Source organism: Typopeltis vanoorti, chromosome 8 (genome assembly GCF_054136105.1).
Source record: "Typopeltis vanoorti isolate ZY-2024b chromosome 8, IOZ_Tvanoo_1.0, whole genome shotgun sequence".
Lineage (NCBI taxonomy): Eukaryota > Metazoa > Arthropoda > Arachnida > Uropygi > Thelyphonidae > Typopeltis > Typopeltis vanoorti.
In genome coordinates, this window is record NC_143556.1 from 42,973,526 (window position 1) to 43,000,052 (window position 26,527).

General features: G+C 38.1%; 1 protein-coding gene across 3 annotated transcripts in view; it reads right to left on the bottom strand.

The window, feature by feature from the left end:
• Window positions 1-26,527, bottom strand: part of LOC150103955 (spectrin alpha chain-like) — an 850,682-nt gene that overhangs the window by 257,188 nt on the left and 566,967 nt on the right. For all 3 annotated transcript variants that reach the window (XM_090397194.1, XM_090397195.1, XM_090397193.1), the window contains one exon: window positions 5,818-6,087. In XM_090397194.1, the coding sequence (XP_090253320.1) occupies window positions 5,818-6,087 (270 nt within the window). The remainder of the gene's footprint in view (window positions 1-5,817; window positions 6,088-26,527) is intronic.

The following is a 26,527-nucleotide window of genomic DNA, read 5'->3' on the forward strand; positions in this document are numbered from 1 at the left end:
TATTGTGTTTATTCTTTTTGTGTAAGATTTTATGCATTTTCATTGTTGTTTTTGTATACGATTTTATGCGTGAAATACTGTTATAAAGGTTTAAACAAGCAATCATCTGGGATTCGCAAATGGATTAATCCATTTTATATTAATTCTCATGGGAAAATGGTTTCAGTTTCCAAACAGCCTTTAGAAACAAATTATGTTCGACAACCAAGGTTCAACTGGTTGTCGAACAAATATAAACTTTAAAGATTTTTCTTTGAATCAGCAGAAGATTTGTTAAACTAGCCTAATCTTAATAAATAAAGGTGTGTTAAACTTCCCAAGATCTGGGAAACTTTAATTCTTAATGATGGTGTATCAATGCATGCTTTGAGGGAATGATCCAGGGAGTTAACAACAACTTTAACATAAATTTTTCCAAGTCTTAGATTAGTCCAGGTGCCAAAGGAGTGGATAGATGGCAAAATTGTTCTGCTTCATAAAGTGGGTGATAAGACTAGGACTTCGAATTATACTCCAATCTGCTTGCCTGGAGTTGTGGTCAAAATGCTGGAGAAGCTAGTGAAAACAAGGATTTAGAAGTGGGTGGAGAGCTGTAAAATTCTCTTTAATGGACGGCACGGGTTTGCTAAAGGGTGATCGTGTTTTAGCAATCTGCTTACTTATTATAACAAGGTGATAAACATATTTCACATATATATTGGACAAGGGGGGGATGCATATACAGTAGTATATTTAGATTTTGCAAAGGCTTTTGATAGATAACCACATAACAAACTAGTAGTTAAATTGGAACAGATGGGGTTGGATAGTAGATTAGTACATTGGATTGGAGATTGCTACCTGATAGGTATCAACAGGCTGTGTATGGGAGAGTGATATCCCAGAAGAGGAAAGTCACTAGTGGTGTGCCCCAAGGGACTGTTTTGGGATACTGTTGTTTAATTTGTATGTAAATGATGCTGGGAAGCATTTAAATGGTGATATACAGTTGTTTGCAGATGATGCATAGCTGGGGAGAGTTATGAGAAGCAGAACAGATTTTGAGTTTTGTAAAGGCCTAAATAGACTGTCTGAATGGGCGAGTGTGTGGCGAAGTCAGTTTAATGTTACAAAGTCTACAGTTTTAAAATTTGGGAAGCAAAGATGGAATACAGAGTATAGGATTGGTGGGGATATTTTGGAGGAGGTGGGGGAGAGAAAAGATTTGGGGGTTGTGATGGACAGAGATTTGAAATTTCATGGACATTTTGCTAAAATTGTGAGAACATCACAGTGGATTATGAGAATGATGCAGAGAACACTGACATGTAGAAATAAGGATGTTTTGATTCCATTGCACAAGACTTTGATCAGGCCACATATGAATTACTGTGCACAGATTTGGTCATCGGGCTTTCAAAAAGATGATGTGATGTTGGAGAGGTCCAGAGATGATTGACTAAGTTGGTTTCTGGGCCATAGAATGTGGAATATGAGGAAAGATTGAGAGAATGCAAATTACAGAGCCTAGTGGATAGAAGAAAGAGTGGGACATATGTTGAAGATATATAAGTTGGTAAGAGGTAATTACCAGATTAATGTGGATGAGATTTTTCATTGAAAATCTGGAGATGGGGGGGGGGGGGAGAGGCTATCTCTAGAAGCTGTATAAGCTGAGTGTTAGCAAGAGGACAAGGAGTAGATTTTTTGCATGAAGAGTGGTGGGTGATTGGAATGCATTGCCTTAGCATGTAGTGAGTACAGGGACAGTAAATGCATTTAAGTTGAGGTATAATGAGCTGTGCATGTGGAGTAGGACCTACTCTAAGACTCCGTCTCCACCACTCAATCCACCAAATACAGCGAACTGCAACTACACCAACATCATCATCATCATCTACAACAAAAATTGCATCTACTGCCCACCACCACCACCACGACTAGTATTTTCACAGACAATCATGAAGAGAGAATGGAAATGCTAGAGTAGGGGGGGGGGGGGGGAGCCAGGGTGGACAGGGAGACATGGCATAGGGAGAGTAGATGTTGAAAGTGGCAGTGAACGTGTGTATAAATATGGAGTATATTGCAATGTGGGTGGAGAAGTTGAGACTGAGCACAGATAGTTAGTAACCGGTGATAAAGGTGACTGGACAGGTGTGGTGGGGAAATCACAACTGACAAGTGAATTGAATAGGACTAGTTATAGAACTAAAAATGAAATACTGTGTTTACTTACAAATGCCAGAAATACCAAAAATAAGGGAGATGAAATGGTTTCACTGATTGAGTTTATTTATACCAAAACAACTGGAATAAGTTAAACATGGTTGAATGAAGATGATATACTGGCTTGGTTGGCTGAGTGGTTAGCATATCCACTCCCCAACCAAAAGGCTGCAGGTTTGAATCCTGCTGTGGGCATGGATGTTTGTGATTGTCTGTGAAAATACTAGTGGTGGTGGTTGACAGTAGATGGCATTGGTGTAGTTGTGGTTTGTTGTAGTTGGTGAATTGAGTTTGTGGAGACAGAGAGTTGTAGAGGAGGTGCCCTTCCTCGATGAGACCTTGGACTCCCTGCAGTTGTCATGTAATAATAATAATAATGATAATAATAATAATAATATTCTAACAAGAAGAGAAATGGAAAGTTACAGTATTTTTTGCGAGGATGGAAAGGATAAGAAGGGGGAGGGAGTGCTGCTGATGGTAGCAGGAGAATTATGTCCACATAAGGTAGACATGAAAGAGGGAAATAGTGGCAATGGTTATGAAGCAGTGTTGTGTAACGTGGCAGTTGACAGGAAGACATATTTAGTTGGATGTTGCTATAGGCCTGAGAATGTGGAGGGTGGTGATGAAGAAATGCATAAACTTGGATTAGTGAACAAAGGAAGGTAATTATTATGGGTGATTTTAATTATGGTTGTATAGACTGGAATGAAGATATAGCATTGGGAATAAGGAAAATGAATTTCTTGAATTCTTGAGAGATAACTATCTCAGGCAGTATGTAAAGAAGGACAGCCCAGGATAAAGAGTCTAGATCTGATCATTTCATCAGAGGATGTAATTGTGAGAGGGGTTTCACACTTTCCTCCAGTTGGAGAAAATGATCAAGAAGTGATCAATCGGATTATGACCAGCCATATGCAGACTTTTGTGAGAAAAGGATATATGTGGAATTATAAGGCTGGTTATTTTGACAAGCTTTGGACACGGCTTGGAGCAATAACATGGAACAAGTTGAGTGGCAAGGAAATAGATGCTGTATGAGAACTGAAAAAGAAATACATAACATCATCGATGTGTGTGAATATATTCCAAATACCATTAGAAATGGCATTTGGAATACATTCACACATTGGCTGAATTCATACAAAAGGCTGAATAAGGTCATTATAAAATGGACGAATGTAAAGCTTAAGCATGAACTCTGGAAAACGAAGGTACTTTGGAGAAGTACAAGTAATTAGTAAGGAAAACAAAAGTTCAGTGTGAGCAAAAATTGGCAAATCAGGTGAATTAAAACCTTAAAGTTACTCATGATTCCACCCTGATGATAATGATCAGGGTGGAATCATGAGGAACTTAAGTGTAGAGGATAGGAGAAGATGGCTTAATTGCAAGTGAGAAGGAGGTATTTGAGGAAATAAATAAACCTGTTGTCAATGAGGCAATAGGATTTGATGATGTATCACCATGCATCTAAATGGATGTTTCAGGAAATTGGCAGTAGCATTGGCATGCCCGTTTAATAAGAGTCTTGCAACAGCACAGGTTCCAAGGGAATGGAAGGAGGGTAATTGTTCTACTGCATAAAGAGCATGATAAGGCTGTAGCTTCAAATTATAGGCCAATCTGTATATCTGGAGTTGTGGTGAAGGTGCTTGGTGAGATTGGTGAGCAGTAGGATACAGAAATGGGTTGATAACAGCAACAACAACATCTATGTGGTTATCAGCATGGGTTTGTTAAAGGGAGATCATGTTTCACTAACTTACTTATGTACTCTAATAAGGTGACAAATATCTTGGACGGGTGGGGGATTCGTATACAGTGGTGTTCTTGGATTTTGCAAAAGCGTCTGATATACTGCGACACAACAAGCTTTATATAATTGAAACAGATGGGACTGGATAACAGACTTCTGAGTTGGATCAGTGACTGGCTGTCAGATAGCTATCAGAAACATTTATATGGGGTAAGGTATCCCAAAAGAGAAAGTTCACTAGTGGTGTGTCACAGGGGTCAGTTTTGGGGTCACTGTTGTTCAATTTGTATGTTAATGATTTTGGGATGGGTTTAACTAGTTTTATGCAGCTGTTTGCAGGGGGATGCAAAACTGGGGAGAGAAATGCAAAGTCAAGCAATGTTACTTACAAGAATTGAACAGATTGCATGAATAACAGGTAAGTGGAACTGTCAGTTCAATGTTGAAAATTCTAAGGTTTTGAGATTTGGTAAGCAACGATGAGATGTGAAGTATACACTTGGTAGGGTAACTTTGAAGAAAGTAGAGGAGATGAGAGATCTAGGTGGGTGGATAAGGACCTGATATTCAGGGGCCACATTGCACAAGTTATGAAAATGTCACATTGGATAATGGCAATATTGCAGAATACCCTGATATGCAGAAATAGAGAGGATGTGATGACATCGTATAAGACCTTGATCAGGCCTCATATATATATATATTGTGCACAGATTTAGTCGCCGGGTTTTCGTGTTTACAAGAATATGTTGGAGAGGGTCCAGAGAAGATTCACAAAGGTGGTCAGTGGTCTTTGGAATGTGGAGTATGAGGACAGCTTGAGAAAATGCAAAATTCAAAGCTTGTGAATAGGAAAGGGGGGGGATATGTTTGAGACATATAATCTAGTTAGGGATTGTTATCAGATTGACATGGAAGAGATTTTTCATACAATGGGAGAGGGGTAGAACATGAGGCCATTGCTGAAAACTGTATAAGGAAGATGTGAACAGAGGAGTGAAGAGTTGGTTTTTTGCATGGAGAGTGGTTGATGAGTGGAATGTATTGCCTGAATGTGTTGTGAATGTAGACACATTGAATCAGTTTAAAGCATGGTTGGATGAGCACTGTGTGCAACAGTGTGTACCTCTCACAATGAGTCTCTGACTACATGCAGGTCAGATGTCCTTCTTCTTCCTTCTCCCCTATTTTACCTTATGGTGTTGAGGGTTTTTTATTTATTTAACCATAATCATACACAAGGATAAGGTGGTTAGTCCCATGCCTCCCAGTGAATCCTATGTCTGTAGAAGCATTGAGTTCTCGAGGATGTTTGCCTGCTTACAGGATGAAATACCCAAGATAAACTGGGGAGAAAAACCCAGCTATCCATGCCCAAAACTGGCTAATTTGGCTCACATCAGAGACTGGAATTGAACCTAGGACACTTCTTTCCCAGGCATATGGTTGCAAAGCACATAGCCACTTGGCTAACCACATAGACTAAGAGGTCAGATGTTAATAATAATAATAATAATAATAATAATAATAATAATAATAAAGTTACTGATGTTCTAACATACAATAACAACTATAAAAATATCTAATTTATAGAGATTATCACAAAATTTCCTAATAACAATACTTGGCAGGTCATGGACCATAATAGCCTAAAGTATCTCGAATATTATTATTATTAATGCTTCATAAGTGAGGATCTTGATGATTTAGTTTTGCATTATATTAAAAAAAAATTAAAAATAATAAATGATATATAAATAAAGAATGACAATAAAAAATAAAAAAATTAATAAATAATCAATTATATTCATGAAAGTACCAGAATACAATTTATTGTACCATACCTCTCCAAGCCAGAAATCTATGTCTTTAACAGCAGCGTTGAATGTTCGTTGTTTATTAGCTTCTTTGATTTTGATGCTTTTTTCAACTGTTTTCTTTGTAAGATGCTCCCACTGTTCAGTTAAAAAGGCAAGACGTGCTTCTACAGCTTCCTCAGAACCAGCACACTGATGATGGTTAATGAGATTGTGACCCATTGCTAGAACGCACTGAACTCTGTCAGCATTGGCTGCTAATTCTGCTTCAAATGCTTGATGTTTCTGATGTTTACTCTGTATAAAATAAATAGAAGAGGAAATTTACATCTAGCATTAAACTAGCATTAAGACCACAATGCTAATCAGTATGCTATTAATTAATATCAATTATGTTTATTGATATTGATGAATTATATAATGATTCGTTATATAGTCATTATTATTATTATTATTATTATTATGTTCATTATATAGCACCGCCATAGCTTTGTAAAACCAACTTGATAACATCTTTGATTAGAACAGACCTGGATTTGAAACTCATCATGTTGTGACATGAGGAGCATTTATAACAACTCATTTTTTAACTAAACGTATGAAAGGCAATCACATACAGGTATAATTTTTACCTCCCAAAACTGATATTTTTTCCCCACCACCTTTTCCAAAGTAAAGCACATTAGTTTTAGAATGTATGTAATCAACATACATTTGTTAAAAGCATACATTTAATGTAGAAAGATAGAATAACTGGAGTTAATGAATACAGTGAAGACAATGAAGTGACTGAACATGATGCATCCTAAGAACTTCACAGCAGTAGCAAGCACACCAACAATAATAATAAATTAAAGATACCAAGAAATTATTTTCTTGTTTAATCTTTTATTCAATGTAAGCAAACAAATTTTGCGTGTGAAGTATGTTTATGACTAATGTATACAGAGGTTAATGAATTCAAGTTAAGTGCCTTAATATCCCTAAGTGATCTACAAGATTCCATTATAAAATTATGGAAATAACTATACTGTATATATGAAATTGACTCTAACAACTACTGTGTTAGAGTCAGTTTCATATAAACCAAAATAATTACTAAACTTTTCAACCTTCACATTAAGAAAGTGATTTTCAACCTATGGAGTGTGCTACCCCTTTGGGGGGCACAAAATACTTAAAGGGGGGTGCAAAGAAAGCGAACAAAGTGGAAATAAAAGGAAAAACTGAAAAACTACTTTATTGAAACAAAAGCATTTAATGAAACTATTTATTGACACAAAAACAATATAAAAACAAAAACATAAAATACATTCACAGCTTGATGTGAAGTCTATAAATTGTTCTTCTTATTCAAGTGAAAAACCTTCAGGGGTAATTTGAAATGGGTTTCAATCCACTCGTACATTGCCATTATGTTGTTGTCGGTTGTAAAATAATTTCTAACTTCTTCGTCAACATTATTATTATTATTATTATTCAGGCCTCCAAGGAGTAAAAGACTCATCGAGGGAGGTCCTTCCTAAGACATAAAGTCTGTCAAGACTCATCGAGGGGAGGTCCCCCCCTGAGAAACACAAAGTTTATCATACCACTCTTTAAACTCACTGACCGTTCTTGCTCCCACCACTCCATCAGGCAATGCATTCCACGGCTCAACCACCCTCCACACAAAGAAACCACTCCTTACCCTCTTGCTCACAGTTTCCTTTCGTAACTTCCAGGGATGGCCTCTTGTCATCACTCCTTCCCACTGATCAACCAAGCGAAAGAACTCCCCAGTGTCAACCCTGTAACCACCTCTCAACAGTTTAAAAGTCTCAATCATATCACCTCTCCTTCTTCTATCCACCAAACTCTGCAGTCCACATTCTCTCAGCCAATCCTCATAACTATCCTTGTACAGTCCTGAAACCATCTTTGTCATCCGTCTTTGTATCCTTTCCACAGTTAATTTAACCCCATCAAATCCTGGGGACCAAATCTGAGAACAATAGTCCAAGTGTGGTCTGATCAGAGACTTATACAACGGAATGATAACCCTCTTATCTCTGCAGGTCAGTGTCCTTCTCATAATAGCAGCAATCCTCTCTGTTACCTTCACCACCTTTGCAATATGTCCCCTAAACTTCAGGTTTCTATTAATCATCAACCCCAGATCTCTTGTCTCCCCTACTTCCTCCAGTATAACTCCTCCCATGTGTATGCAGCATCCCATCGATGTTTCCCAAACCTCAAGACCTTACATTTTGCTGCATTGAACTGACACCCCCATTCATTTACCCATCTATCTAGCTTATTTAAATCCTCTTGCAGGGCTACCACATCTGCACTATTACTAATAATCCTTCCCAGCTTCGCATCATCCGCAAACAACTGAATATCCCCCTGCAATCCACTGGCTATGTCATTGATATAAAGGTTAAACAATATAGGTCCTAGTACTGAGCCCTGTGGGACCCCACTTGTAACCCTCTGCCTCCTGGAAACTGCTCCACCATACACAACTCTCTGATACCTATCAGACAGCCAATCCTGAATCCAGTTGACCAATCTGACATCCAGACCCATGTGCTCCAACTTAAATATCAGCTTATCATATGGCACCCTGTCAAATGCCTTCACTAAGTCTAAGAAAATTGCAGTATATGCCTTTCCCTCATCTAATGTTCTTGTAACTTTATTATAAAAGCCTAGCATATTGCTAAAACAAGAGCGTCCTTTCACAAATCCATGTTGATTCTTACAGATAACATTACCCTCATCTGCCCAATGCTGTACACGGTCCCTCACTACTTTCTCCAAGATCTTAACAACTACTGATGACACACAGACTGGCCTATAATTAGACACTTCTAGTCTGTTACCACCCTTATGCAATGGCACTATCTTACCTTCCTTCCATTCCCTCGGCACCTTTGCCAAAGCCAGACTTTCATTGAAAAGCCACGTTAAATGTACTGTCAATTCCCTAGCATATTCTCTCAAAACTCGTGGCGAAATACCATCCAGTCCCACAGCTTTACTGACATCCAGAGTACTCAGTATCTGAAACACACTCTCCTCCTGTACCTCCAGACCTCGTACCAGTCCTATCCCTCTAGCATTAAAACTGACTCCTCTAGGATGAAATACTCCAATAAAGTGTTCATTGAACAATTCCACTATGTCCTCTGCATCAGTCACTCTATTCCCATTTTTATCCCACAATATCATTCTTCCACAGTCATTTCTCCTCCTACTGGCCACATAGCTAAAAAATTCCCTAGGATTTTCTTTGGATCTTAGGGCCAATCTCCTCTCATATTCCAATTTCGCTTTCCTTACCACACTAGTCACTTTTCTGGCCTGTGTCTTATATTCCTCATGCATCTCTTCACCTGTCTCCTTATATCTCTTCCATAGCCTCTTTTTCGCATGCAATTCCTGTTTAATATTGTTTGTCATCCACTTCACTCCAAATTGTGTCCTCTTCTTTACTCGTGGTATACAACTTACCATTGCTGATAACAAATATTCTTTCACAATTTCCCACGCACTGGTGATATCCCGGCCTTCCAATTCCTCCCTCCATGAAACTTCCCGAAGTTGACGTCTAAGACTATTATAATCACCTGCCTTATAATTCCACATAAGTTCCCGTCTCTTTGATACTCCTGCATGTCTATTCATTTTCCAAGTCAACACCATATGGTCACTCTCTCCAACTGGTGGGAGAGACGTCAACTCAGTTATTATCAGCTCTTCTGATGCTATAACCAAATCCAAAATTTTTGAACCTCTTGTTCCCTCTGTTACATGTTGCCTAAGACATTTGTCCCTCAAGAATTCTAGAAATTCCATTCCCCTATTGTTACATGCATCTTCCTCTCTCCAATTTATACTACTGAAGTTAAAATCTCCCATAACAATCATTCTTCTTGCACTTGCCAAACTTAGCTGTCTAAACATCTCCTGGTCCCCATCCTCTGTGCTCCTGGGTCTGTAGCAACATCCTACTAAATATCCTGTCTTGCCTACCTCTACCTCACACCATACGCTCTCAAAATCATTTGTCTCGCTTCCTTCCAAATTCTCCACTCTTAGAGGACATAGGTCATCACTTATCATAAGCAGCACCCCACCACCACGTTTTCCCCTCCTATCCTGACAAAAAATGCTATACCCAGTGACTTCTATTCCTGTTTTTATATCGCTTCTGTCAACCACGTCTCAGTGATCGCAATAATTTTTGGCCAGGCTGATGCTATCTGCGCCACCAATTCGTCTCCCTTATTCCGGATACTCCTGGCATTAGTATACAGCATATAAATGCCATTGTTTCTATACCCAGCATTATCCCTTCTAGACTCCACTAGGCTCAGTGTTACCTGACATTGTCTCCCTTCTCCCAAGTATCCGTTCCCACAAGAGGCCACCCCTGCTATCATCCTCCCTGGGACACACTGACTCGTTCAGAACAGCAATCTCTCCAGATGCCTACGTCCTTCCTCATTCAAATGTAAACGGTCTCTCACATACAACTCCTCTCTTTCCTCAAACGCACTCCAAGCATCCACATATACCAGTCCTCTCTTGTCACACATTCTCGCTATTATGCCATTCAATATCACCGCTCTTCTGCTCAGCTCATCATTATCATACCTAGGCAACACGCACACTATTTTTCCTCTCTCTGTCTTCTTCCGTACAGTCTCAAGCAAAAATCTCATATCTCTCGCTGCCCGACTTACATTACCACTCAAGTCATTTGTTCCTACCATCACAATCATCTCATCCACCCTTTCACCTCTCTTAATTGCCATAGCCACCCTTTATATTGTTCCTCCTGGCAAACACTCCTCACGCATCCTATCTTGTTAAATGATTTTCAATAGTTGCAAATAAAACTTTTATGTGTTGCTCTTCTGCCTTGTAGGTTTTCATAAATTCATCCACATTTGCAAACATTTCTAATTTTTGTTGCTTTACCTTTTTGTTCCATAACTAGTTTTTTTTACAAACAGTATTAACTTTTTCACTCATCTCTAAGATATGTGTATTTTTTCCTTGGAGTTGCAGGTTCAACATATTTAGTTTCTTGAATATGTCCACCAAGTAGCTCAATATCATTACAAATAAGTGGTCTCTCAAATTCTTTGCTTCATGATTTTCCTTTTCCAATCATCTTGTCTCACAGTAAAACACATCAGTGGGAGCCAGACCCAGAGGAGATCCCAATATTAAAGTAATGCAGAAGTCACATTTCCTACATGCAAGTAGTGAAAAGGTGTAACACCTTATTATTAAAATACTCTGGATCAGAGCTATTTGCTGAAAGATTTTTTCACTTGATTATAAATCAAATTAAAGATGCTATGAATTTATGTTCTTGTTTATTCCTTTAACATATTTATTATGCTGAATCTTAATATCCTTAATACTCCCAACAGTAACAGCAATATTCCGATTATGCATTCCATTCACCTACAATCTAAATGTAAAAAAATCTACACCTCGTGTCCACCCCTCTTCACCACACTCTTACATAATTACCAGAACTAGCTTCTAGTGCTTATCCGCTTGAATTCTACTCTTTTACGATATCCTCTGGATTAATCTTATAAAATCCTATCACTTACTTAAACATCCCTATCATGTCATCTCTTTTCCTCCTATCCCCCAAACTCTGTAATTGACGTTCTTTTAACCTCTCTCTCTCTCGCTATAACCAACATTCCAGAACCATGATACTACCTTGTTTGTATGTGGACCCTCTTGAATGTTTCCACATCACAATCAATGTGTTGTGCTCAGGTGACCAAATCTGAGCACAACACAATGTGCTCAGTCATTTCATTGTATAAAGCACTAATCAAAACACACCTGAACTATTGTGCTCAAATTTGATCCCAGGATGTGAAAGGTATATATTGACCTTGGAAAGAGTACAGAAGCAGAAAAGATTATATCAGGACTGTACAATGTTAGTTAAGAGGATGTACTGAATTCATGTGGACTGCAAAGTTTGTTAGATAGAAGAAGAAGGAGAGGTGATATGATTGGCACATTTAAACTGTTGAGAGGTGGTTACAAGGTTGACACTGGGGGAATTCTTATTTTGTTGGATCGGGAGAAAGGAGTGAGGACATCATCCCTGGAAATTGCGAAAGGAAGTTCTGAGAAATAGGGTAAGAAGTGGTTTCTTTTCATGGAGTGTGGTTGAACTGTGGAATGCATTGCCTGATAGAGTGGTGAGAGCATGAATGATGAACAAGTTCAAGGAATGGTATGATAGACTTTGTGTTTTCTATGGTGGGCCTCCCAGGATGAGTCTTGTGTCTCCATGGAGGTCTTGAATCATCATAATAATAATAATAAAAACATTCTCAGAGTAGGAATTACCAGTTTCAGTCGAATTTCTGTTCCCCCCCCCCGTTTTATATGTGTATATACACTAAGTTAGCTTTGTATTAGGAACAGTTCACCCCCCCCCCAATTTACATATTTGGTACGATAATGAAGTACCACATGATATCAATATCACTATGGGCACTACATACAGATATAAGTAATCAGTAAAAGTTTGTCAGTAATGGAATGTGGCAACTTAGTCAACTTGACCGTGGGCAAATAGTTGGGGCTCGGAGGGAAGGTGCCAGTATTTCAGAAACAGCCCCACTTGTTTGTTGATCCCATCCTACTGTATCAAGGGTGTACCAGGACTAGATTAACCATGAACAGCCATCCAGCAGAAGGGCTCATATAAGCCATGTGTGATTGATCCTAGAGGTGAGCATTAGGTGTCACAACTGGTATCTCAGCAACAATGTGCAACAGTCACACCACTCAACCACCAGAACAACAGTAGGGCAGTTCATCCCATGTCTGCATGCACCATGCTGTACCTTGCTTTCCTTGGAGTTCCACAGCCAGAGACCAACAAGGGTACCCATGTTGATGACCATGCATTGCAAACAATGCCCCATATGGGCCAAGGAATGTCAGCAATGTACTATCAACAGATGGAAGAAGGTTGTCTGGACTGATGAGTCCAATTTCCTGCTGCACCATGCAAATGGCCAGGTTTGCATTTGGCATAAACAGCATGAAGCTCTATCCCCCTGGTTACACAGTTGGGGCTCAACAGACTGGTGGAGGTGGTGTTTTGGTTTGGGGAGCTTTTTCCTGGTATGTTTATTATCATCCCAGAAACACTAAATGGTGACTGCTACAGGAACCTGTTCGATGACCATCTCCATCCATATTTGAAGGAGGTCTACCCCAACCACAGTGCCATCTTTCAACAGGACAATGCACCTTATTATTGGGCTCACACAACTACTGATTGTTGAAGGAACAAGACAATGAATTTGCCACATTGACTTGGACCCCCAAACTCCCCCTGAATGTAACCCAATTGAACATGTATGGGATACTAGAATGGGGTGTGAGAAATGCTGATCCTTCTCCATGGAATGAGCATGAACTGATGGAGTTGTTGCAGTGGATATGGGTCAAGTTACTTGTGGAGGATGTTCGACACCTTATGTAGTCTGTTCCTAGGCGTCATCGAGCCATGATTGCACAAAGAGGTGCACCAATGCATTATTAGATGAGTGTTCCTTATACAATGCTAACTCAGTGTGTTGTATATAAATTAATTAAAGGGTCATGCTGTCGTGCATGCTACTACATACAGCAGAAAAAGAGTCATCAGTTGTTTTGTTAAAATGCGTTGTTAATTTTTTAACTGAGAATCAAAATCAGTTTTTGCATAACTAATGCCAGTTGAAAGTGCTGTATTACCAATTTTTTTCTCTCTTTTTAATGTTTTTTTTTTTAATATTGTTTACACATACCATCATTTTCTATATTGACAAGTAACAGATTGATTTGGAGGAAGCTTGTAGATAGGAAGTTAGTAATGATGTAAATTTTTCATGTAGTACTATCATATCCTGTACACCCCTTGAGGGTACATGTCAGGAATTTGATGATGATGATGATGATGATAATGATGATGTTTACACATACCTACACCTCTTCTTCAGTATGTTTAAAATAATGCTACATTCAATTTTCATCCATGGTTAAAAAAAAAAAAAAAAAAAAAAAAAAAAAAAAAAAAAAAAAAAAGTCAATACTTCCCTTTATGAAATATCCAATCACCTGAAATACTCTCATTCTTACCTTGGAATTGACACAATTTGCAAGCAACTGACATTACTTGAAGGTCTCTCAACAATCATTCAATAGACAAAATCACAGAATTTTTTTCCCCCCATTAAATACGCCATCAGAATATTTGAATACCTTAACACACATTCACAACTGGCAGGGACAAGTGCTTCTATTGAAACGAAATATATGTAGAGAAGGAAAAAACTGTTTCTTTCAGATATCTTAGAAATGAATTATTGAAGGAAATTCTCTATTTGGTCGGTATATGTAAACTAACCAATAATAAGAAGTGCTTCTATTGGTAGTTTAATACCAGAATGAAAATTACCCTGTATAGTGAAAAAACCCCTCTTCCAAAAGCATCATGCTACATAATCACAAGCAAAACAGCTTTATTGTAGCACTGAATACAGTATATAGATCAGTAGCACACTCAGGATTTAATCTTGTGGGAGCGAGTTGAATAGATGATTTGAGAATACAAACTAAGCATTGCATACGACCTATGACTGAGCATCTGCATCAATTGCCAATTCATAAGTAGTATAGAAATAGAAGACATGACACAACATAAATAAAAAGAAAATTAATTTTAACTAGGAAAAGATTTTTTAAAAATTTTCTAGTGGTTTTTTTCCCTTTTTTGGGGGTGGGGGGGCAGGGCACCTTCCCCACCTCTGGGTGTACCAACTTATATAGATCCAGTGCACTATATTTGGTGACAGGAGACAACTGAAATTTATGATCCTGTATAGTGAAAAACATTCTTCTCCCAGAGACACCATACCACACAGCTGCAAGCCAAACAAACTTAAGTTTTACTGAATTAATGAATTTTTACTGAATTAATGACAGTGTCCGTCACCTGTTTCAAATAATTGATAAGAGAAACTTATTCATTTATATATATGCTTCACTAAGTGCAGAACAAATAGATTTATGTAATATAAATTTTCAACACCAAATACTGGTTTTATTTCTTCTTCTTTTATGACTTGAAATAAGATAATATTACATTCAAGATTTCGTATACAGTGTGATCATTTGCAAATACAATTTTTAGAGATAAAAGTCTGCCAAATTGAAGCTGGCATTCCATATATATATATTCAACAATTTGTCAAAATGTGCCTGCCAGATTCTGAAGGAAGGAGGGGTGCTTAAGGGTCAAAGCTGTATAACTGAGAGGAGACCTCCACATAGCCTTTAAAAGGAATGCGGAGAACCGACCAGGGCTTCTGACCTAATGTCCAATCCTCACCTTCTCATGGTGCACCCTGTTGGGTATCTACTTGGATACTGAACAAATGAGGATGGGCTGGCAATTTGGGATTTAGCCGACCAAATTGTATTCTTATTAGTTAAACCAAAATAAAAAATGATGGTACAACATGACAAAATTTCATGCCGGCTGGGGCGTCGCCCGGTTAAACAAGGCCCCGGTTGTTTTCGCTAAGGAACCAGGGCTAACAGTGAAAAGTCAGCTACTGGAACAAATATGAAAACAAACCCCAACTCAACATCACCAGAGTTAAAGATCGGTACTATCAATGTAAGAAGCCTGAATGGCAAAGAAATGGAGCTAGCTGAGGAATTAGATAAGTACCAGATCGACATAATAGGAGTGACTGAAACAAAAAAGACAAAAACTGGTGAGATCTTTCTGAGCAATAAATACAAAATGTTATATACAGGCAATGACAATCAAGGAAAAGAAGGAGTAGCCATAGTATTCAACACAAAATACAAGGCTAATATTCTTGAATGGCAATCAGTCTCAAGTAGAGTAATGTGGGCAAATATGAGAATTGGGAACTGGACAATGAGACTTATTTGTGCCTATGGTCCCACAGAAGGTTCTACTAAGATAGAAGTGGAGGAATTTTTTGAGGCTTTAGAAAAAGCAACTGACACAATGAAAAAGGAAAAGTTGGTCCTTGTTGGGGATCTAAACAGCAGAGTAGGAAATGATTCTGAGACATACAAAAATATTTTGGGAAAATTTGGAGAAAAGAGCAAAGCTAATAATAATGACAAATATCTGTTGGATTTCTTCTCAGGACATGGACTGGTTATTACTAACACCATGTTCCAACATAAAAATGTGCACAAATTCACATGGAGAGAAGAGGCTAGGAATAAGAAAAGTCTCATTGACTATGTTATTGTTGATAGTGATGTTTTCTCCCTGGTGCAGGACACCAGAGTGTACAGAGGATTTGAAATTGGAAGTGATCACTATTTAGTCTTGAGCAGGATAAAATTGAATTTCATATTGAAAAGAATAACATGTAAGAAAGTTTTAAAGCGAATAAAAGTTGAGCAGCTCTCAGATGTGAACTGTAGACTAAAATACACAAAGATTATTGAAGAAAAAATGAAAGAGTTTGAGAACAGGAATCAAACATTGGAGATTCAGTGGCAAACTCTGAAGAAAACATTGATTGATTCTGCCAGAGAGGCATGTGGTGAGGTTGTGTGCAAGGATAAAAAAATCCGAACTCCCTGGTGGACACAGGAAGTTAAAGAGGCAGTGAAGGAAAAGAAGAAAGCATATCAAAAGTTCCTGTCAAATAAGTCAGCTTGTGCTCTTAGAGAATATAGAGACAAATGCAAGAATGCTTAAACACTGTGTAAAACTAGCTAAACAAAAGTCATGGGAGGACATTGGCAAGAATATAGAAAATAAATATCAAGAAGGTGGCAAAATATTCTGGAGGTTGTTGAAGAAGCTTAGGAATGGAGGAAAGTAAGTGCCGTAAAAGGAGTTAGAGATGATAAAGGTGACATGAAAACTGCAGAAAAAGATATCCTTGAAGTATGGAGTAATTACTTTGAAAAACTGCTAAATGAAACAAGCAGTGATGATAGCACAGTGGTAAAAAACACTGACCAGGCATGCAGTCAGGAATACATATCCATATTTGAAGTAGAAAAAGCCATCAAAGGCTTGAAATGTGGAAAGGCAGCTGGAGTAGATGATATTCGACCAGAAATGCTGAAGTATGGTGGTATAAGAATCTTACAGTGGCTGCACTGCATAGTTCAGAAAGGCTGGACAGAGGGACGAATTCCCGATGATTGGAGTAGAGCTCATAGTACCCATATATAAAAAGGGAAATAAAACTGAATGTGAGAATTACAGAGGTATTTCCCTACTGAGTGTTCCTGGCAAGATCTATGCAAGTATACTTGAGAAACGATTGAGAAGAATTGTGGAAGAAAAGCTTGGTGAAGAACAAGCTGGATTCAGGCCAAACAGAGGCTGTCAGGATCAGATCTTCACTTTACGACAAATAGTCAAGAAAGCATGGGAATATAACAAAGATCTGTATTTAAGTTTTGTCGATTTGGAAAAGGCATATGATAAGGTGGCAAGAGAGAAGCTATTCAATACGCTGCAGTTATATGGTGTTAATGGGGCATTATATCAAGCAATACTTAGTCTTTATTTGAGTTGTAAGTCAGTTAGAATTGAAGGAAGTACAGGAAGATGATTTAATGTTAAATCTGGTGTGAGACAAGGATGTACATTATCCCCTCTGTTATTCATTATCTATATGGATCACATTATGAAGGAAAGTGGTATTAAACATGATATCAAAATTGGAGATGTTAATGTTAAGGAAGACCAAGATATAGGTGGATTGATACGGTACAAAGTGCCTTAGGCGATAGAAATAGAAGATCTGATAATGTTGGAGTCTTGACAAGTAACAGACTTATTTGGAGGAAAATTGTAGATAGGAAGTTAGTAATGATATAATTTTTTCATGTAGTACTATCATATCCTGTACACCCCTTGTGGGTACATGGCAGGAATTTGATGATGATGATGATGATGATGATGATATTACAGTTATTATTATTATTATTATTATTATTGTTCCGGGCAACTCCAAGGAGTCGACAGACTCATCGAGGGAGGCCCTAACATCATGTCAAGAACAACTATTCAACATTCACACAGTATCTATCATACATTGCCTTGAACTCATTCACAGTCGTAGCACCCACAACAGACTCTGGAAGCTTATTCCACTCATTCACTACTCTCCAAGTAAAAAACCTAGCTCTAACACCCTTGTCAACCACACTCTTGCCCAGCTTCCATTCATGTCCCCTAGTCCTCCCACTACCAGTAATATTTTCAAAAATATCTTCTGGATCAATCTTATAGAAACCCTTCAGTAATTTGAATGCCTCAATCATATCACCCCTCCTTTGCCTATCGACCAATTTCTGCAACCCACAAATCTTCAACCTATTCTCATAAGGTTCATTCCACAGACCTGCTATCATCTTGGTCACTCGTCTCTGGATCCTCTCTACTTCCTCCCCATCACGAAGAAACCCTGGTGCCCATAACTGGGCACAGTAGTCTAGATGGGGAATAGTCCAGGGCACAGTAGTCCAGGCTGTCAGTATTAGTTATTTAACAAAGATGGCGAACCATTATTATTAGCCGCCATTTTCCTTTTTACAGGAGCCATGTGCTCGCTTCTATTGTATTTTATCAAATTAATAATTGAAACACCAAAAACACACAAACAGACACACTAAGATACACAAAGCAAAAAAACTACGTAACATTCAAGCAAAATTGTCAATGATAACTTAAAATAACACATCTTATCAGGAGCTCTCAACAAACACTGCAGACCACAAATCCCTCTAGCGGCAGCCCATGGGATATTGGCTTGCATTTTATGAGAATATCCAGGGGAACTGGCAATACTTTTGACTGAGTTGTATAATTTAAGTCTCAGCTCTGGCAATGTCCCAAGAGACAGTGGAAGGAAGGAAGGAAATAATTCCTTTGCATAAAGGAAGATCTAGGTATGTGGAAGCCTTTTTAAGGGGTCAGTCATGCCTTAGTAATCTACTAACTTGTTATTATAGAGTGATAACTGAGTTGGATAAAGGGAATGGCTACATCCTGACTGCTGGATTTAGCCAAGTCATTTGACAGGATACCACATGGGGACTGATATGATATGATATGACATTGGTTATGTGGATGAGAGGGTGGCTGATGAGCAGATACCAAAAAGTAGTATATGGAGGAGCAGAATCCATGAGAAGACAGGTGACTAGTGGTGTGCAACAGGACTCTGTGCTTGAACCACTGTTGTTTAATTTGTACATGAATGTTATAGGAAATAATTTGAAGGGAGATATTCAATTTTTTGCTGATGATGCAAAGGTGGGTGGGCTAATGGTTAATCAAGGTGAAGTAGAGAGCTTGCAGGATGATTTAAATAGGCTGTCAGTATGGACAAACTATAATGGATGTCAATTTAATATAGAAAAGTGCAAATTTATGAATTTTTAGATAAAAAGATTACAATCTACATACATTGAGGGAAATATATCCCAGGAAATTGATGAAGCCAGGAATTGGGGGATGGTAATAGTAGTAGTAGTAGATAGACAATTGAAATTTAGAGAGCATATTGCTGAAGTAGCCAGAGTAGTCCACGGGATTACTGGGTTATTGAAGGACATACTAACAAGTAAAGATAAGGGAGTTATCATTCTTTTTCATAAATCAGTGAATCAACCGCATCTGGATTATTGTGCTCAGGTCGGGCATCTGAGATTCTTGAGGATGATGAAGTGGTGGAAAGGATCCAGATGCAAGCGACCAAGATTGTGAATGGTGTGTGGAATATTTCCTATGAGTATAGATTGAGGGTTTGTGGATTGGAAAAGTTGAGCAAAAAAAAAGGGGGGGTATGATAGAAACATTTAAGTTACTTAAAAGCTTGCTTTGCTTTACTTAAAGGCTTGATGCAGAGGAAATATTTCAGCACTTGGCTAGAGGGGGGGAGGTGAGCAGAAAAAAGAGGTCATCCCTGAAAGTTGAAGAGTAATAGTTGAAGACTAATAATAATAATAATAGTGGGTTTGCAAGGGTGTGAGGACTAGATTTTTCACTTGGAGAGTGGCAAACGAATTGAATGAATTGCCTGAGTCAGTTGTAAGTGCTTTTACTGTTAATGGCTTCAAGAAGAGGTATGATAGATATTGTGTTGATAGTTTGGGTCTCCCACGATCAGCCACAGGACTCCATGCTAGTGCACGTGCAATAATAATAATAATAATAATAATAATAATAACTACATTAAACAGCATGTGATAGAAGGAACTTGAGGTTTTAGTTGATTCGATTTAGTGATATCTTCACCAGATGTAGTTAATATTGTTAATGAGATATTAACACTGCTGCCAGTTTGCGAGAGTGATCATGCAATATTTGTTTTAGAATGGGGAAACAAGAAAAGTTTACTTCCAAAAAATAATATATGTGGAAATATAAAGTGGGAGATTATAGGAAGTGCTTTAGTCAACTAGCATCAATACAACAATGGATAGATGAGCTGTGCTACTGTCAGATATATCCTTATGAATTCTCATGCACTATCAACATCTTTTCTACACAGCTCATCTATCCATTGTTGTATTGATGCTAGTTGACTAAAGCACTTCCTATAATCTTCCACTTTATATTTCCACATATATGTTTAATGCATACCAAGCATTAAGCGAGCGGATAGAGTAGGAGTGAAATCAACAGCGAAATCAAGCAAGCTGTGTTGTAAAAAGAAATGTTATGGAGGAGCAGGTAGAAGAGAGTTGATAGTGATCAGATACATGAGAAGTATAAAGTGCAGGCTAGGAAGGTGATGAGCTTTGTAAAGAAACAAAAAGTGCAGTATAACAGGAGATTGGCTGATGTGGCCAAGGTTAATTTGAGGGAATTCTTTTGCTATATAGCAATAAGAGAAATCATAATTATGGCAGGTTGACACTGGTGTATAGTCATGGTATCAGAATGACTGTTGCAATGAACATAGTGGAATTATTGAATGAGCACTTCATCAGTGTGTATCATACTGGAATGAATGATAAGGTGTGTGAATGGATGATATATTGCTACATATTTTTAAGAAATGTGCACAATATTTAGCCATGCTCTTGAACTGGTTATTTAATGAAAGTGCTGAAGTGGGTAATGTTAAGGAGTGGAAAAAATGCCAAATAGTACCACTCCATAAACATGGGTCTAGGACAGAATTTTCCAGTTATAAACCAGAGTGTAACTGCAGTTGTTGGTTAAGGTGTTTTGAAAGATTGGTTAGGAATAGAATACCAAGTTCAGTTGATGGATATAGGATTCTTTATGATGGTCAGCATGGATTTATAAACGGTAGGTCTTCTTTAACAATTTACTTGTATTTTATGATAAGGTAACGACCATGTTAGATAAGGTAGAATCATATATATAGTGATAGAGTTGGACTTTGCAAAAGCATTTGATAAATTACCATATGATAAGTTGGTGTACAAGCTGTAGAAGATGGGAATGGATAGTATATTGGTTAGATAGATTGATGATTGGTCTCTGAACAATACCATCAAGTTTTGTATGATGGAGCATGTCTCAAAAAAAAGGGTAACCAGTGACATGCACCAGGCACCCTGCTGTTTAACTTGTTTGTAAATGATATATGTTGACTAACTGGGGTTCTTCAATTGTTTGCTGATGATGAAGTTGGGGAAAATTATAACACTGCTGATGTTAATTTCCTTCATGAAGATTTGAATAGACTTTTAGCTTGCACAAAGAAATGGGGTTGTAGTTTTAGTATTAATAGATGCAAGGTGTTGCATTTTGAAGTGCAGAAATATAAGGCTATGCTGTACTGTAGGAAGTAGATGAGATTCGAGAACTGGGAATGATGGTTGACAGGGGACTGAAGTTTAGAGGGCATATTATATAATTCTAATCATAGTGCTACTATGATTAGAAGTACACTAACATGTAGGGATAAGGAAGTTTTTGTGTCACTGCATAAAGCACTGGTCAGACCACATGTGGACTGCTCTGAATGCTCATTGAATACTGGGAGTGTGACACTTATCCTATAAACTGTTACCAAGCTACCATGTTCATCAGTTAATATAGATAGTTTAGATAGAGCCTGTGTAGCTAAGTGGAAGTGGTGTTTACACTCCTCAGCACTAAACTGCCTGAAGAAAGAGCATCATCGGCTTGATTCCAGTCGCTGACTAGAGGAACATTTTCACTAAGCCTTCAAGTGCCTCCATAATGCAATTGGAAGAATGATGGTATGTTGTGCCCTTCAATTGGAAAAGGCCTAAATTCAATTCTCATCATGACCAGAAGAATCTTTATATTGGTTTTTTCAACTGAAAATGAGTTAGCCAATCTCATATGGAGGTAGCAGGGTTTTTTTCTCTAGGAAACCCAGGTTTTTCATCCCACATACAGACAAATTGGCCTTGAGAATACACGCAATTTAGAGACAAAAATACTAGTGGTGGTATTGGTGTACATGATGATGATAGTTGCAGTTTACTGTAGTTGGTGGATTAAGTGGTGAAGATGGAGAGTTGTAGAGTATGCGCTCTCCCTCAATAAGTCTTTGAACTCCTAGGAGATGTCATATAATAATATGATGTTACCATAATCATTCTTCCTTCTGCTTGCCAGATGGAAGAATGATTCCAAAGAATTTTCCAGAATTTTTTGTGGCCTAATTTCTTCTCAGGTTTCACTTTTACTGTCCTAGCCAACATAGGCACCTTCCTGGCCTGCTGTTTGTAATCTCCATCCAACATTATTAATCTTCTGCTGCCTCTCTACACTGCCTTTTTTTTGTAGTTGCAGTAGGGACAAATCACGACTCTGAGAACGTAAGATTGGATATCAGGAGGTTGTTGAGAAAGATTAAAGTTAAAGTGTGATAGAAAAGGTAGTCAGTGTGTTGCCTAGGTATGAGAGTGATGAGATGTGGCAGAGAGGACAAATTATTATTATTATTATTACGTGACATCTCCAAAGACTCATTGAGGGAAGTATTTTCACAGAAAATCACAAACATCCATGCCCACAGCAGGATTCGAACTTGCAGCCTTTTGGCTGGAGAGCAGATAAGCTAAACACTCTGCCAACCAGGCCAGCATGGATTAGCAGTCCACCGCCTTAACTGCTTGGCCACCTCGTCAATCCTAATAAGCACAGTTCCATAAAGAAGAGGAAAGTTAGAGTTCATTTGAAGGCAACCATTACTACCACTACTATTTTCATAGACAGTCACAAACATCCATGCCCACACTGGGATTTGAACTTGCAGCCTTTTGATTGGAGAGTAGATACACTTACCACTTGGCCAACAAGGCCGGCAATTATGGCAATATGACAGATATGTTAGTGGAAATGTGTGAAGAGAAAGGAGTGCTGTTTGTTAATGTGTGGAATGAGTTTGAAAGAAAAACTGAACTGTATAACAGTGATGGACAGAATTTGAATTGTTTTCATGTGAGTCATTTGGAGAGACTGCTGCTGCCGGAAGGGAGAATAATCAGCAGAGAACGAAACTGCAGTCCTCTTTCACAGCAAGTAAGAAGTGATGCAAAAGAGTGGGAGAGTAAAGAAGGATAGATTAAAGTGGTGCATATGAATGAATAAGTGGGTAGCATGAGTGTAGAGAATGACAGAAAAGTGCGTATAAAAAACAGGAAAATGGGGAGACTCAGGTTGGGCAGTGGAAAACAGTGTGAGAAAGGTTGTGCTCAAAGAAGATGTGAATGTAAGGAATTTCAGGAATTTTCCTGAGATGTAAGCAAAACAATTAGAATTGAGGAAGGATCTGAGCTATTATTTTTGTATACAAATGCTAGAAGTATCAGAATAGAGGCAAACGAAAAGGTTGAGTACTTTCATCCAAAACTTGTTGGAATAAATGATCAAGGTTGGATGAGAATGACATCCTGACAGGATGTCATTCTCATCCATAGAGAAGGGTATGATATATTCTGTGAAGCTAGAAAGGGTAGAAAGAAGGTGGAGTGCTATTGATTGTAGAAAAAGAGTTATGTTTATACAAGGTAGAGATGCAAGGGGGAAATAGTGATAGTAGTTTTGAAAAACTATTGTGAGATAGAGGTGATTAATATGGAATACTTTGTTTGCTATAGGTCTGGTAATGTGGAAGAATTGTATAAACAAATTAGCCAAGCAAATGGGAAAAGGGTGATCATAATGGGTGATTTTAATTACAGCAATATAGATTAGAATGATGAGATAGCAACCACAAGTAAAGAAACTGAGGCAGTATGTAACAGAGGGAACATGAAGATTGAAGGTCTAGGAATTGATCATCTCATTAGAGGATGTTATTATAAATGAGGTGTCAAATCACTCTCCGGATGTTAAGAGTGACCATAAAGTGATTACCTTAGAAGTTACCAACCATAAAGTGATCACCTTGGAAGTTACACCTATACCCTTTCTTCACTTCTGTGAAGAAAGGGTATAGGTGTAACTACAAGGCTGGTGATTGTGAAAAGCTCAGGAAACAGTTTAAAGCAATAACATGGAATGAGGACTTGGGTGAAAAAGAATGTATTCAAGAATTATCTAGTAGAAGCAATGTCTAAATTATTTGAAAGGTCAAAAGGTTAAATAAGGTGAATTAAGAGAGTATTATTATCATTATTAACATTGACCTCCATGGAATCAGAGACTCATTGTGGGGGGAGCACACTCTATTTCTGGACACTTTCTAACAGACCCTCATCACCATGAAAACCTAGCGACAAATTCTATGCACAATAATCCATATGACTCTTTATCAAGATATTAAAGAATGGCATCATAACCTCTTTATTTCTGCATGTCAGGGTTCTCTGCATCATTGCCATTATTATTATTATTATTATTATTACACCCTCCATGGAGTCGACAGACTCATCGTGGGAGGTTCATTCAATTGACAACATATTTATTATATAGAATCATAAAATCCTTAACACTTCTTGCATAACAACACATTCTGGCAATGGATTCCATTCACTGACAATTCTCCATGTAAAAAATCTACTCCTCACACCCTTCTTCACCACACTTTTACACAACTTCCAGTAATGACCCCTGGTTCTTCCCCTTTCATCTTCTGGATTAACCTCTAGAAGGTGAGAGGGGAAGATTTCCTCTGAGGGGAAGAAATCCTCTCACTAACTTAAACGTCTCTATTATATCATCTCTCTTCCTCCTATCTACCAAACTCTAAAATCCACATCTCTTCGCCCTCTCTCCATAGCCAGCATTCCAAACTCCTGATATTGTCACTCATCTCTGTACCCTCTCTAATGTCTCCACATCACATTGAAAACTAGGTGACGAGATCTGAGCACAATAATCCAAGTGTGGTCTGACCAGTGCCTTATACTGTGGCACAACCACTTCCTTATCCTTGCATGTTAGAGTACTTCTTATCATAGCAGTACTATGATGTGCAACTATTGTTAGGCTTATGGTAAACTTCAGTCTACTGTCAGCCATCACTCCCAAATCTCTAATCTCATCCACTTCCTGCAGTACAGCACCATCGAAATAGTACACAGCCTTATATTTCTGCACTCCGAAATGCAACACCTTGGACTTATTGATATTAAAACTACAACCCACTCTTCTGTCCAAGTAAAAAGTCTATTTAAATCTTTGTGAAGAGATTCAGCATGAGCAGTGCTACTTATAATTCTTCCCAACTTTGCATCATCATTAGTTAGCAAATAACTAAAGATCCCCATCCAGTCCACATGATATATCATTTACAAACAAGTTAAACAGCAGGGCCCAAGAACAGAACCCTAGGGCACACCACTGGTTACCCTTCTTTTTTGAGATACTGCTCCATCATACACAACCCGCTGCTATTGTTCAGAGAGCCAATCTCTGATCCATCTAACCAATATACTGTCTATTCCCATCCTCCACCAACTTATCATGTGGTAGTCTATCAAACGTCTAAGAATATCACTGTATATGATTCTTCCTTATCTAACACACTTGTCACCTTATCATAAAATGCAAGTAAATTACTGAAACAGGACCTACCCTTTACAAATCCATGCTGACCTTCATAAAGAATGCATGTCCATCAACCCAATTCTGTATTCTATTCCTTATCAATCTCTCCAACACCTTGACCACAACTGCAGTTATACAGATTGGCCTATAATTGGAGACTTCTATCTTAGAACCATGCTTGTGGAGTGGTACTATTTTGCCCTCTTTCCACTCCTTAGGAACCCTACTTACTGCAAGACTTTCATTAAATAACCAGGTCAAGGGCATAACCAACTGTGGTGCACATTCTTAAGCATATGTGGTGATATGTCATCCATTCTCACAGTCTTATTCACATCGAACCTAACCAACATCTGATACATCTCTGTTTCTCAAACTTCAAATTCTCCTAATACTTGCCTCTCTTCTATATACAGGGTGTTCGGGATAAATTTGACATATTTATAATTAATTATATTTTTCCGTAAGTTACATGTATTAACACACACTTCTCTTCATTTAAAAGTTTGGACCCTTCTTCATTCATATACAAGATGTCAGAAAGGATGGATAGCTGGAACCCACCTGAATCATGGAAGAGAATAACTTGTATCATGATGATTCGTGCCCGCCATCAAAATAAGGATATTACGACTGCTGCCCAATGCTCCCTGAATACAGTAAAAACAATCA